We start from the raw sequence: 14361 nt of genomic DNA, 5'->3' as shown, positions 1-14361 counted from the left end.
TGACAAGACAGAGATGACAGTTCCATCTCACAATTAAAAGAATGCAAACATATCTTCCTCTTCAAAGGACTGCACGTCAGGAGCAGAGAATGTCAGAGAGAGAGAGAGAAAACAATCAGAAATCAATAGGTGCTTTTTAGGCTTTTAAGTATGCGAAGCACCGTGCGGGAAGCATGTCGCTTGACAAAGCAGCTGCAAGGAAGGGAGCAATATGAAGGTATTCTTTCAGCATTTTTTTGACAAGCGTCCGTATCCTCTAGGGGTGCGAACAGACCCCCTGCTCACACCCCCTCCGTCAGGAGCAGAGAATGTCAGAGCGAGAGAGAGAGAGATAAAAGCAAATAATCAAAAATCAATAGGGCTGTTTGAGCTTTTAAGTTTGTGAAGCACCGTGCAGGAAGCATATCACGCAACAAAGTAACCACAAGTAAGCCCAGCAAGTAAGGGAGCAGTGTTTTCAGCATTTTTTGAGGAGTGGCCGTATCCTCTAGGGGTGCGAACATCCCCCGTGCTCACAATATATTTGAGGAGTTTTATTTAATATGTAATACGTGCTCTGATTGGGTAACTTCTCAGCCATCAGCTAATAGTGTCCCTTGTATGAAATCAACTGGGCAAACCAAGTGAGGAAGCATGTACCAGAAATTAAAAGACCCATTGTCCACTGAAACCCACGAACCAGCGAAAAATCCGTGATATATATTTAAATATGCTTACATATAAAATCCGTGATAGAGTGAAGCCACTAAAGTCGAAGCGCGATATATCGAGGGATTACTGTACTTATATTTGTGTGAATAGTACTAAGAAATAATGTGAATAAATATTTACAATTTCAAGTTACTGAATGTCATGTGCTTCTTGCCTATGAGGATGGGTATTAGTTTCTCCTATGTAACAAAACACTCACTTTTTGCAAGTGAGTTTGCAAAAAGTGAAATTATTTCATTTAGGAAGCACATTTAAAAAGCCTGAGAATATTCAACCATTGCTTGTTTCCAAGTTCACTAATCATTTTTTCTTTTTGTTCATTTTAATGAATTTTATTTACTGTTCTAGATTATAGATTAGAATTGTGGTCTACTTTCACAGCTTTGTATCCTACCCACCTGATCATGTCTCCTTTCTCCTCAGTGACAGGTAGTGAAGACATGTGTGTCTATTTCTTTGATGTGGAAAGAAACACCAAGGCCATTGTGAACAAGTTGCAGGGGCACAGTGCCCCCGTCCTGGATGTCAGCTTCAACTGTGATGAGAGTCTTTTGGCTTCAAGTGATGCTAAGGGCATGGTCATCATTTGGAGAAGGGAACAAAAATGAGACCTTATCTGTGCTTGCTGGGAACAAGATATTCCTCAAGGTGAAATGTAACTTGCCTAACCCAAAGTTGTTCTTGGTGCACAGTCACTGTGTCTCACAGTGTCATTTTTCAATGCACCAATGCACAAAGGACAATTTTTTTGGTTGGCGACATCCCTTTTCCTTAAAAAGCGTTTTTTTTTTCATTCATTCTTTTAAGTCTGATTGGTTTTGGTTTGTGTTGTATAAATGTGAAAATTCATCATGCTTTACAAAAAAGTTTTAGAGTGTGCCTGGTATTGCATATAGAGTGCATATGAATTTATGCTTTTTATTATGGTATACATTAAAATATGAAAGGCTATGTAAGTTTTTTTGTTTTTTTTTATGGACCATGTAGGTTTAGAAAATGGATGTGTAGATGGATGATAAATGTTTTGTGCCCCTACCTGTTTTATACAGACACAAATGTGAACACTGAAATTCTAAGCTTCCAGTGAATGGAAGGCTGAAGTGATAAATCGGTAATAAATAATTACATTGCAGTCAATAATAAGTATGTTCTTCCATACCAGAGACGTTTTTGTCATGCGTGGCTGTGCTGTAAATATCTCATGGAAATAAGTGGTTATGACAGAAGTGTGCTAATGGCTTAAGATAATGCAAATGCAGATGCAGTCTGGGAGGTTATTAAAGGTTTTATTTGTTGCTTTACTATCTCCTTTTCCTCACACTTGGCATGTACTAAACACCAGAGAATAAAGGACCTCAAGTCTGAACTGTCATCCTTGGAAAGAGCTCACCCCCTTACGGTTAATAAAGATGACCAACTTCTGATTGCCAAAACCAGAACTGAACTTAATAGCCTCTTAATCCATTGTACCAGGGTTTGCTATTATGTCTCAGGGCCAGGTTGAGCAGACTTCTTGCTGATAGAATTAAGCAAAATTCCTCATTTGCCTCCATACCTTCTATACTTACAAAATCTGGCTTGATTTTAAATGATCCCCAGATAATAAATGATGAATTTATAGATTACTACTCTAAACTATTTTCTGACATCTCCAGTACTACTCCCTTCGATGCCAAATCACTCCTTGACACCCTTCCATTTCCCTGTCCCACAAAGGAAGCATCTTCTCTTCTAGATGCTCCCATCTCATCTCTTCAAGAGCTGCTAGACTCAATGACCACAGGCAAGGCCCCAAGGGATGGATGAGTCTTGCCTGTGAATGAAGCTACTTCCTCTGGCCATTTAAACCCCAGTATTTAATACTGCAGCTATTATACTATTTTTGAAGTAAGGTGAAGACCCTACTCTGTGTTAGAGTTATAGTTCTCTCTCTCTCATTATCTTGAATACAAAACTGCTAGCTAAAGTTCTGGCCTGCCACTTACAGAAAGTCATTACCAAATTAATTAATCCCGATCAGTTTGGTTTCGTACAGTCATGGCTAGCCTCTGATAATATGAGAAGACTTATGCATGTCATTGATTCAGCTTTATCTGTCTCTGGGCCAGCTGCACTTCTCTCTCTTGGTGTGCCGAGAAGGCCCTTTGACCATGTGAATTAGCAATTCCTATGGTAAGTCATAGACAGAATGGATTCCGGTCCAAGATTTGTAAATCTGGCGAAGACTCTTTACTCTGTAGTTTTTCTGTGTTCATTCAAATATCTTTCATCCCTTCTCCGTTAATAGGGGAGTTAGGCAAGGCTGTCTTTTGTTGCTCTTACTCTTTAAATTATCTCTCAAACCACTTGCAGTTGCTATCTGTAATTCTCAACCCCATTACAGTTTCAGAAACTAATCATATAATATCCTTATATGCTGACGATATCATTCTTTCCCTAGGTAATGCCCTGTCTGATATCCCTTATGTACTAGAACTGTTCAGGTCTTTCAAAGACCTGTCTGGTAACAAGATTAATTGGTCTATATCTTCTCTTCTGCCCCTTAATGATATGTGATGTCAATTCTCCCTACCATCTGTCATCTCTGTATCTAGTAGTTTAACATATTTGGGGATTGATATTACTGCTTCAAACTCAGACATATCATCGAACAACTGTTGCTGATTCTTCGCCATTAACAACTGATACAAACTTTCTCTTTTCAGTCTCATTTGACCATTATCAAAATTAATATTGTATCCTGTTTCAACTTCTTTAACTCTGTGCTGCCACTTCCCCCTCCTACTAAATACTGGGCAGAAGTTGGGTCAGTCATTTCAAGGTTCTTGTGGAATGGCGAATGACATAGCCTTTATAAATATTCAACCCTGGTTAGAGGCAGAAGGAGTGCCGGCGAATCGCTGCCTGACTAGAACTACAGTGCATCCGGAAAGTATTCACAGCGCATCACTTTTTCCACATTTTGTTATGTTACAGCCTTATTCCAAAATGGATTAAATTCATTTTTTTCTTCAGAATTCTACACACAACACCCCATGGTGACAACATGAAAAAAGTTTGAGGTTTTTGCAAATTTATTAAAAATAAAAAAACTGAGAAAGCACATGTACATAAGTATTCACAGCCTTTGCCATGAAGCTCAAAATTGAGCTCAGGTGCATCCTGTTTGCCCTGATCAACCTTGAGATGTTTCTGCAGCTTAATTGGAGTCCACCTGTGGTAAATTCACCTGTGGTAAATTTCTGCTGCTTTGAAGGTCACAATGAGCACAGTGGCCTCCATCATCCATAAGTGGAAGAAGTTCGAAACCACCAGGACTCTTCCTAGAGCTGGACGGCCATCTAAACTGAGCGATCGGGGGAGAAGGGCCTTAGTCAGGGAGGTGACCAAGAACCAGATGGTCACTCTGTCAGAGGTCCTCTGTGGAGAGAGGAGAACCTTCCAGAAGGACAACCATCTCTGCAGCAATCCACCAATCAGGCCTGTATGGTAGAGTGGCCAGACGGAAACCACTTCTTAGTAAAAGGCACATGGCAGCCCACCTGGAGTTTGCCAAAAGGCACCTGAAGGACCCTCAGACTATGAGAAAGAAAATTCTGAACTCTTTGGTGTGAATGCCAGGTGTCACGTTTGGAGGAAACCAGGCACCGCTCATCACCAGGCCAATACCATCCCTACAGTGAAGCATGGTGGTGGCAGCATCATGCTGTGGGGATGTTTTTCAGCGGCAGGGACTGGGAGACTAGTCAGGATAAAGGGAAAGATGACTGCAGCAATGTACAGAGACATCCTGGATGAAAACCTGCTCCAGAGCGCTCTTGACCTCAGACTGGGGTGACGGTTCATCTTTCAGCAGGACAACGACCCTAAGCACACAGCCAAGATATCAAAGGAGTGGCTTCAGGACAACTCTGTGAATGTCCTTGAGTGGCCCAGCCAGAGCCCAGACTTGAATCAGATTGAACATCTCTGGAGAGATCTTAAAATGGCTGTGCACCGACGCTTCCCATCCAACCTGATGGAGCTTGAGAGGTGCTGCAAAGAGGAATGGGCGAAACTGGCGAAGGATAGGTGTGCCAAGCTTGTGGTATCATATTCAAAAAGACTTGAGGCTGTAATTGCTGCCAAAGGTGCATCGACAAAGTATTGAGCAAAGGCTGTGAATACTTATGTGCATGTGATTTCTCAGTTTTTTTATTTTTAATAAATTTGCAAAAACCTCAAGTAAACTTTTTTCACGTTGTCATTATGGAGTGTTGTGTATAGAATTCTGAGGAAAAAAATGAATTTAATCCATTTTGGAATAAGGCTGTAACATAACAAAATGTGGAAAAAGTGATGCGCTGTGAATACTTTCCGGATGCACTGTATATCATTGAGCTTTGATTCTCTGCCTTATTTGGTCATGGTTGTGTCCGCTGCCTCATCCTCCTCTGTGGCTCCATATAGAATCTTCCCTTGCTTTTCTACTTTCTTTTCAGGGTCTCCTGTTTACCTCCTTAAAGTCTAAAGCCTCCAAACTTCCCTTGGGACCTATCTTGTTATATGCCATCAACATATGGCTATGTGTGGAAAAGTTACTTGCACCCCATTGAAAAGGGCACTCTTTCACTTCAATATTTCATAACCCTGCTTTCTCAACAGGTTGCCGGCCCTGTGTATTTCATCTCTGGCAGCGTACAGGAATTAGTGTGCTGGGGAATCTGTTTAATAGTTCTGGACTTATGATGTTCTAGTCTTTACAAATGCTTTTTAGTTTTATTTTCTACTTACAACTCCAAGCAGTGCTCAGAATATGTGGGGTTTCGCTGACTGCCCCACTACCAAATCATTCATTGTGCTCTCTGTTGCGGTCTTTCTTTTCAGATGTCTTCACAGGCTTTATCCTACTCCCTTTTTGCGGCATCTGATGAGCCTCACTGCTGATCCTCTCTGTCAATTATGTTTCCCTGGCTTACCTGCCACTTTTCTCCACACGTTCTGGCACTCTCCTCCTGTCTTTTCTTTTTGAACACACTAATTTCTGTCTTACAATATTGCCCTACTGCCTCAAATTTTTCTTCTTGTAGACCTTCTTATGCATCTGCTTAAACTCCATGAACATGTTATTTTTGTCTGGGGATTTAGGGGCCCAATTAATTATTGTCTCCCTCTGGAAGACACCTGAATGCATTACTGTACACAACTGGCAGGCCGCCTCCTATTACTTAATTCATTTGGAGTTGTCTGCAGTGCGGCTTAATGGTGCTTCCAGTAATGAAATCGAAACTTGGTCCGCTGCTGCTCAGTTGCTTAAATCTGGGTGTGTAACGCCTTAACTTTTCCTTTCTGTAACACAATTCTTTACTTTATTTCTTTTTGCTGTCAACTGGATTTTCTCAAATATATATACTTTTTTTTTTTAAAATAAACCTCCTGGTGGAGGTGGGTTGGAATGTGTTTCTATTTATTGTATGTTTGCTTCTGTTCATATTCTGTCAATTTGTCTTTATTTAATAAAAGTTGATCACAAAAAAATGAAAGTAAGTGGCATAAGATGTTCATGTTTTATAACTGAAAGTAGTCCATAAAGAAGCTGTTGAAGGCCCTACATTTTTGTTCACTTTTGCTCACCTGTGTTTATATGTCTTGTTCACTTCAAGGTAGCAAGGAATATTCCTTATCTGGTGGCAACAGGAAGACATGAGACAGGAAATAGAATTGTACTTCACGGTAGAGGAGCTGATGATGAACAAAAGAGATTTACAGGCAGCAAAATATGAAAAAAAAGAACAGGTTTTCATTCAGAAGTCTTGGCCAGACATACTGTAACAGTAGAGCAGACATGGACATGCGCATTCAGCTTTAAACAACCCTTGAGCTATGAGTAGTCGAGTCTGCAGTGTTGCTTTATAGTAGAGAAGAATCGAGCAACTTTAATACCCTGGGTAAGAAAAAATTATTGGTCCTAAGGATTGTGGGGCTGTAACTTGGCAGCATGGTGGCTAATACTGCTGCCTCACAGGTCTGAATCCCCAGTCCAATTTGCTTTTACCTGGAGTTTACACGTTTTGGTCGGTTTGTTTAGACTTCTCCCCACATCCCTTAAACATGGGGGTATGCTAATGTAATGTGTGTCTTTTTGATTTATTACAAATGTGTCAGTGTGGATTTGTTTGAATATGAACAATGATGGGCTGGTCTGCCATCTAGAATGAGTTCTTTCCTTCGATCCTTGGCTGCTGCAGTAACCTTAAGGTGTCCGTGCCCCTGAATTGGCGATGTGAGTGGACGGATGGTGAAGAGTTGGGTTTATGGTGAAGGTTCCAGAGAGAGTATACAGAGGCGAAGGGAGCTATAAATGTATTGTAATAATTATATATTTGGCCATTGTTTGGTAAAGTTATTAAAGAAAAAGAAAAATTAAAAGTTCTTGAATGGATCGAAGCACCCTAAAGATAGGTTTCAAGGTTTAGAGAAATGTAGGCAGTGAATTGTCATCATTAACCAAGGGAGCCATTTTGGCTCTGGTAAGGCACATATAAGGGTATAATTTTCCCACAGAAGGGAAGGAATTTCTTGAAGGCAGGAATTAACTCTGGATGTTGTGACACCAGTAGGTGTGTGGCATGTGAGAAAAAACCCAGGGGGACATTGAGCAAACGTGGAAGCTTGACACAGATGGTGTCGGAGCTGGGATTTGAACCCAGACGTATGCTCATGGGGGCAGCATCTCTGACTAGCGCACCACCCAAGACTGGATTAATAAAAGCGCTTACATATAAACTAATGGGATTGATATCCGTGTGTTGTCTGCATCCTGCATAACTGTCTGCCAGTTCTTTTTGTCATCACTTAATATTCTTAAATTCAGGGTACTAGGGTGTTGTACCGTGTTAGCCATTATGAATGTAGAGAAAAGCCAAGCAAAATGACACCTTTTATTGACTAACTAAAAAGATTATAATATGCAAGCTTTCGAGGCAACTCAGGCCCCTTCTTCAGGCAAGATGTAATCAATTACATCTTGCCTGAAGAAGGGGCCTGAGTTGCCTCGAAAGCTTGCATATTGTAATCTTTTTAGTTAGCCAATAAAAGGTGTCATTTTGCTTGGCTTTTCTTTAAATTCAGGGCAAATCATAACAACTAACTAATTGATAATGAAGCAAATAATTCAAACAACAGAGTCTGTTCCAGCCAAATCACGACAACAGTATAAAAATGTGGAATGTCTCTAGCAGCAGTCTTTTTCAGGTAATAACACCAACAGCAGTGCACTTTACAGGCTAAAAGTTGGCACAAACATTCTAATTTAACCAATACGTTTCTTAAGGGGTTGTCGACCAACTTTTGTTAAACTGATTGGAATAACAGCCTTCCTCCATGTGGGTTTCATGGGAAATTAAAAGTTTGAAAATCGAAGGCCATGTTCAATGTCCGTTACCAAGCATCACTGATGCATCCAGCCAGGATACTTTCAATAGCACAGCGGTAGACGTTCACCACTATTTTGGTTTCCAACCCAAAGCTCTTTGGCCTTTGCTGAACCTTTTTGAGTGTACAGGAGATGTTGACAGACCATGAAAGGCAGCAATGACCTGGACACCCAGACACCCCACACCTTGGTTCTTCCTAAAGTCAACAATGACCTCCTTTGTTTTGTTTTGTTGATGTTGAGTGAGAGGTGTTTGTTGTGGTGCCATACAGTCAGGTCTTTTACCTCCTTCCTCATGATTGTCACTGATGAGGCCATAATGGTGGTGTTGTCCATGCGGTTGCCTTCATGCTTTGCTACAGTGCAAGTGAACAGCCTAACTAACTCCTGATCTTCTCAGCAAATGTGGAAACATTGTAAAAATGCCTTTTAAATAATTATAAACACTAGACCCTTAACAAAGATTATAAAGTTAAAGCAGATACCGACACCATTCCATACAACAAAATTTATGTGATTCATCGTGTTTGTCAACATTCCACTAACTCAAGCATTAGACACACCAAAGTTCATTTTGACTTAAACCTTGTATAATAGGGCTATGTTGACACTACCAGATTTTTATTTATTTACTGGAATTTCCAGAACAGTTTGATTTTTTTTTTCCCCCCATCACCGAAATTTTTGAAGAAGAACCGAGATCCATATATTCAGTTGTTTCATTATTTCCTTAGTTAGCTTCAATGATTGACCAAACATTTCTGCTGCATAATTCAATATCAGTCTTTCATATCGATGTTGAAGAATTATAACCCCTTGTCCTTTCTGAATCAAATCAGTTTTACAACATTGATAGGTATTGATGGGCTAACCCTGCTGAATTGGCATCGCCTCAAGTTCAGCGAAATCATGAAAGTGTTGGGGAACTTTGTGAAATGCACTAAAGTCAATGGGGTTGGAAAAAACGAACTACTTTTGAGTAGATCATGATGGTGTAGTGGGCTTTTACGTTTCCCTGAGGGCTACAGCATTGCCTACCAACTATGCTGCACTGATTATTGTGGGCAAAAATGTGACCTGAGTTGTGAACAGCTGTGATAACCACTGGGCCTTACCAAGATAAAGTTAAGAGAATTAAATACCATAACAGTAAGATTCCTTGCAGACAGGAAGCACGAATTCACTAAAGTTTGGCCCCCACGTGACTCGATAGTCAGCACTCGTATCTCTTGAACCAGAAAGTACAGTTTGTTTTTTTTCTTCCCCTGATTCTTTTGCTTGCTCACGGATGCTGCTAACAAATACAGTTAGGTCCATAAATATTTGGACAGAGACAACTTTTTTTTAATTTTGGTTCTGTACATTACCACAATGAATTTTAAATGAAACAACTCAGATGCAGTTGAAGTGCAGACTTTCAGTTTTAATTCAGTGGGGTGAACAAAACAGTTGTATAAAAATGTGAGGCAACTAAAGCATTTTTTTAACACAATCCCTTCATTTCAGGGGCTCAAAAGTAATTGGACAATTGACTCAAAGGCTATTTCATGGGCAGGTGTGGGCAAGTCCGTCGTTATGTCATTATCAGTTAAGCAGATAAAAGGCCTGGAGTTGATTTGAGGTGTGGTGCTTGCATGTGGAAGATTTTGCTGTGAACAGACAACATGCGGTCAAAGGAGCTCTCCATGCAGGTGGAAGAAGTCATCCTTAAGCTGCGAAAACAGAAAAAACCCATCCGAGAAATTGCTACAATATTACGAGTGGCAAAATCTACAGTTTGGTACATCCTGAGAAAGAAAGCAAGCACTGGTGAACTCAGCAACGCAAAAAGACCTGGACGTCCACGGAAGACAACAGTGGTGGATGATCGCAGAATCATTTCCATGGTAAAGAGAACAGCACTGTTTCACAACAACCAAACAAGTGAACAACACTCTCCAGGGGGTAGGCATATCGATATCCAAGTCGACCATAAAGAGAAGACTGCATGAAAGTAAATACAGAGGGTGCACTGCAAGGTGCAAGCCACTCCTAAGCCTCAAGAATAGAAAGGCTAGATTGGACTTTGCTAAAGAACATCTAAAAAAGCCAGCACAGTTCTGGAAAAACATTCTTTGGACAGATGAAACCAAGATCAACCTCTACCAGAATGTTGGCAAGAAAAAAGTATGGAGAAGTTGTGGAACAGCTCATTATCCAAAGCATACCACATCATCTGTAAAACACGGTGGAGGCAGTGTGATGGCTTGGGTGTGCATGGCTGCCAGTGGCACTGGGACACTAGTGTTTATTGATGATGTGACACAGGACAGAAGCAGCCGAATGAATTCTGAGGTGTTCAGAGACATACTGTCTGCTCAAATCCAGCTAAATGCAGTCAAATTGATTGGGCGGCGTTTCATGATACAGATGGACAGTGACGCAGAACATACAGCCAAAGCAACCCAGGAGTTTATTAAAGCAAAGAAGTGGAAAATTCTTGAATGGCCAAGTCAGTCACCTGATCTTAACCCAGTTGAGCATGCATTTCACTTGTTGAAGACTAAACTTCAGACAGAAAGGCCCACAAACAAACGGCAACTGAAAGCCGCTGCAGTAAAGGCCTGGCAGAGCATTAAAAAGGAGGAAACCCAGCATCTGGTGATGTCCATGAGTTCAAGACTTCAGGCTGTCATTGCCAGCAAAGGGTTTTCAACCAAGTATTAGAAATGAACATTTTATTTCCAGTTATTTAATTTGTCCAATTACTTTTGAGCCCCTGAAATAAAGGGATTGTGTTAAAAAAATGCTTTAGTTGCCTCACATTTTTATGCAATCGTTTTGTTCACCCCTGTGAATTAAAGCCGAAAGTCTGCACTTCAACTGCATCTGAGTTGTTTCATTTAAAATTCATTGTGATAATGTAGAGAACCAAAATTAGAAAAAAAAGGTGTCTCTGTCCAAATATTTATGGACCTAACTGTAAGCTTAATACTAAAGGACATAACTTCTGTACTCCTTCTTGTTTGCATCAACTGCTCAGCAGTCTGGGTAATATTATTAAAGGTCATGCAGATCACAAACCAGTCCACACTAGTAGACATTACTTTTAAGACATGAATACACCGACACTGTTCCAGTTTCTTTCTGTGTGTATGTTTTGTGTTTAAATGTAATCATGCAAAATATTTGCTGTGAAAAATACTTTAGGAAATTTCGATGATCAAAACTATTGGAAGGTTTTCAAGCTCTAACTGCTTGTTTTAAATCCTGCCACTGCCATCTCTGTTGGGTTTTAGGCCTAGGCCATTCATTTTGCATTGTCTACAGGGATTCTGATGTTGACTTGCTATTGAGCTTTGGATCACCGTGTTGCTGCATGAGCCAAATACAATTCAGCTTATATATGGATGATGAGAGAGTCTCTTTAAGAATTTCATGGTACATTCATTGTTGCTAGTCCTCCATGTCCAAAAGCGGCAAAGCATCCTCATGCCATTGCATATTTGACTGTGGCTGTGATGTTCTAAATGTGTATTTGCTGTAGACAGGACATAAAGGGAACCATGTAGTTCACAATGTTCCACATTTTCTCAATTCTCTGTAGAACATTCTCCCAAAAGTCTTGGGGACAATCCTGGTGCAAATGACAGTTTGTTCTATCAGGCTGGAATCTTGAACATTGATGTTTTCTATGGCAAGAAAAACCAGCAGATCTGTGGATACTTTGTGATGTTTAGCTGTCTGTATACTCCACCACTACTGGGAAAATTCACAACTGCTGCCAAGACTTTTTCAATTAAGGTAGCCACTGTAATTTAGTGTGGCTGTCAAGTTTAGAAATGGCCGTGTTGTTCCTTCCAACCAGCTAGACATCAACAACTTTTTTTCTGATCTCATCCTGAAAATCTTTCTTCGTTGTGCCATTATGTGCTTTTCAATCCTTTTGGTAGGAACTTGAGTCTGCAGGAAAGGGTCAACATAAGTTGAGATTTATAATAAACATGGCATGTTTTTATTAAATTAAGCTGATTTAAATAGGAGCACTGGCAGCTGATGTTTGGTCGAATTGGTAACTAAATGATATAATTAAAAAATGTTTACGTGTCCTTTTTCTAATATTGTGTATTGGGTGAAGAACCTTTGCACTAAGAGAAAATCAGGAAGTATCAAATACTTTTTCATGGCAGTGTCCATTACTCTATACATCAGCCATTGGACAGCCTCAGAGGACTTACTGTATGAACATGTGCCATCAGTGGAGGGCACGGCATTTCAAATCCTGCCAACATTGTGGCCTATTATGATTATGTCTCTCTTGAATAGACAAACGTTTAGAAGAATAAAAAAGGAAACATGCAGAATATCAGTAGGGTGCCATGCACTTCCATGGTGCAGCTCCCAGATACATAAAATGTGGCGTGCGGAAATGCAGTGGATACAAACCATAAGAGTTGTGCAGTTGAAGCAGGAAATGAAACCTCACTCCTTAAACGAGAACATTAGAAATACATTTGATGAGAACAGGCCCATCAGCTCATACATAAGAATATCATAAAATACAAAACGGTGAGCCTGCAGTCCCAAAAGATCCCCTTACCAGATCTCTGCAAAAAATTGAAAAAACGAAAGTGCAACATCTGTAGTCTTTCTGTTTGAATGTTTTTTTTAATTATTATTAGGACTATCTTTTGTGCGTAATCTGAAAACGGCTCAGTCTTACAGTTATAAATTGAATGTGTTTTGTGGTAATTAAGAAAAGGATGTGGGCTAGGACACCAAAGTGCAGAGGGTGAACCCTTGTGTACGAGTGGCACAACAGGACGCTACACCAAGGATGAAGGTCCTGGAAAGAACTGGATAAAGACGAGGCTTGAAGTTTCCAGGTTAATCAACTGGAAGTGCCCTGTAAAGCAGGAGCCCCACCACAAACAAATAGTGGTGTGGAGTTCCTGCGGTATGGTGGGTTTTCTTCACTCCTTAAACTTGATGCTCTGTCTCTCTCGCAGCAGATTGCTGTGTCCAGTGGCAGCTTAGAAACAGGAATGGCTACATCAGTTTCTGTCTTGGAAGTTGCTGGACAATTCCGTCAGCCTTTTTTACTTCTTAGGTTCTTCTGAGTTTGTGTTTGTCAGATCCAGAGTTTTATGGTGTAGAACCTCATAAAAAGAACCTGGTTCAAAAAAGAAAACTAAAAAATTGAGTCCGAGTGCTGTTAGTATTCTTATCACGAAAGTGGTGTTGTCAGCCAAGCTGTCTGCTTTACTTGGCACTAACAGGTGGGCCACATCATCAGCAATGGGGGTGAGTCGGCTTACAGAATGTCAAGTCAAGTTGGGGAGCATGCACTGGTACAGTGCGTTGCCACACCCTCCATACAACGAAACATCTCGGGATCCCTGTTGGCAACCCCCCAGGCAGACACGCGGTCCAGTCCCACCCTCCAGAAATGACCCTCTATCTGCCGCAGCCAAGCATTACATGGGCGACCCCTTCGTCTGGTCCAGCCACTTGGGTCCCCAACAATGAAGATCTTATGAGCTGGATCACCCTCGGGGAAACGTGCCACTTGGCCATAGTGCTGTAACTGATGTTCCCTCACAATGCAGGTAATGTGCCACATTCGGGACTCCATGAGCAACCGCTCATTGGACACAAAGTCAAGCCAATGGTACCCAAGGATTCTCCAAAGAGACACAGTACCAAAGGAGTCCAGTCTTCGTCTCAGGTCACTGGATAGCGTCCATGTCTCGCAACCATATAGCAAGACAGGGAGCACAAGGACTCTATAGACTTGGCCCTTCACCCTTTTGCATAGATATCAGGAGCGCCACACACCCCTTTCCAGCGACCTCATGACCCTCCCATGCTCTCCCAATCTGTCTACTGACTTCATAGGAAGAGTCACCAGAGACATGAATGTCACAGCCAAGGTAAGTAAACCAGAATGGAGATACGACAATTGGCAGATTAGTGCAAAGACAACAATCTGTCTCTTAAAGTGCACATTGAGAGCTCTGCAGTAGAATTAGTCAAGACCACCAAAATCTTTAGTATGTACCAGTTAGCTGACCTTACTTGGCCAATGTTCACCTCCTCTATAGCTAAGAAGCCACAGCAGCGTCTCCAATTCCTTTGGCAGCTGAAGAACTCAAGCCTAGTTCTTGAGTTCTCACCACATTCTACATGGGCACCATTGAGAGCGTTCTGACCAGCTGCGTCATCGTCTGGTTTGGGACCTGCAACGTTTCTGACCA

General features: G+C 41.1%; 1 protein-coding gene across 2 annotated transcripts in view; it reads left to right on the top strand.

Moving 5' to 3' along the window:
* The window catches only part of wdr13 (WD repeat domain 13), a 55847-nt gene extending 49614 nt beyond the window's left edge, over positions 1–6233 (top strand). For both annotated transcript variants that reach the window (XM_028813587.2, XM_028813586.2), the window contains exon 10: positions 1135–6233. In XM_028813587.2, the coding sequence (XP_028669420.1) occupies positions 1135–1319 (185 nt within the window). In that variant the 3' untranslated portion in view covers positions 1320–6233. The remainder of the gene's footprint in view (positions 1–1134) is intronic.
* Positions 6234–14361: the final 8128 nt, after the last annotated feature.

The sequence above is a fragment of the Erpetoichthys calabaricus genome, chromosome 11 (genome assembly GCF_900747795.2).
Source record: "Erpetoichthys calabaricus chromosome 11, fErpCal1.3, whole genome shotgun sequence".
Classification (NCBI taxonomy): Eukaryota; Metazoa; Chordata; class Cladistia; order Polypteriformes; family Polypteridae; genus Erpetoichthys; species Erpetoichthys calabaricus.
The sequence above is the reverse complement of the archived record's forward strand: the minus strand, read 5'-3'. Positions and strand labels throughout refer to the sequence as shown.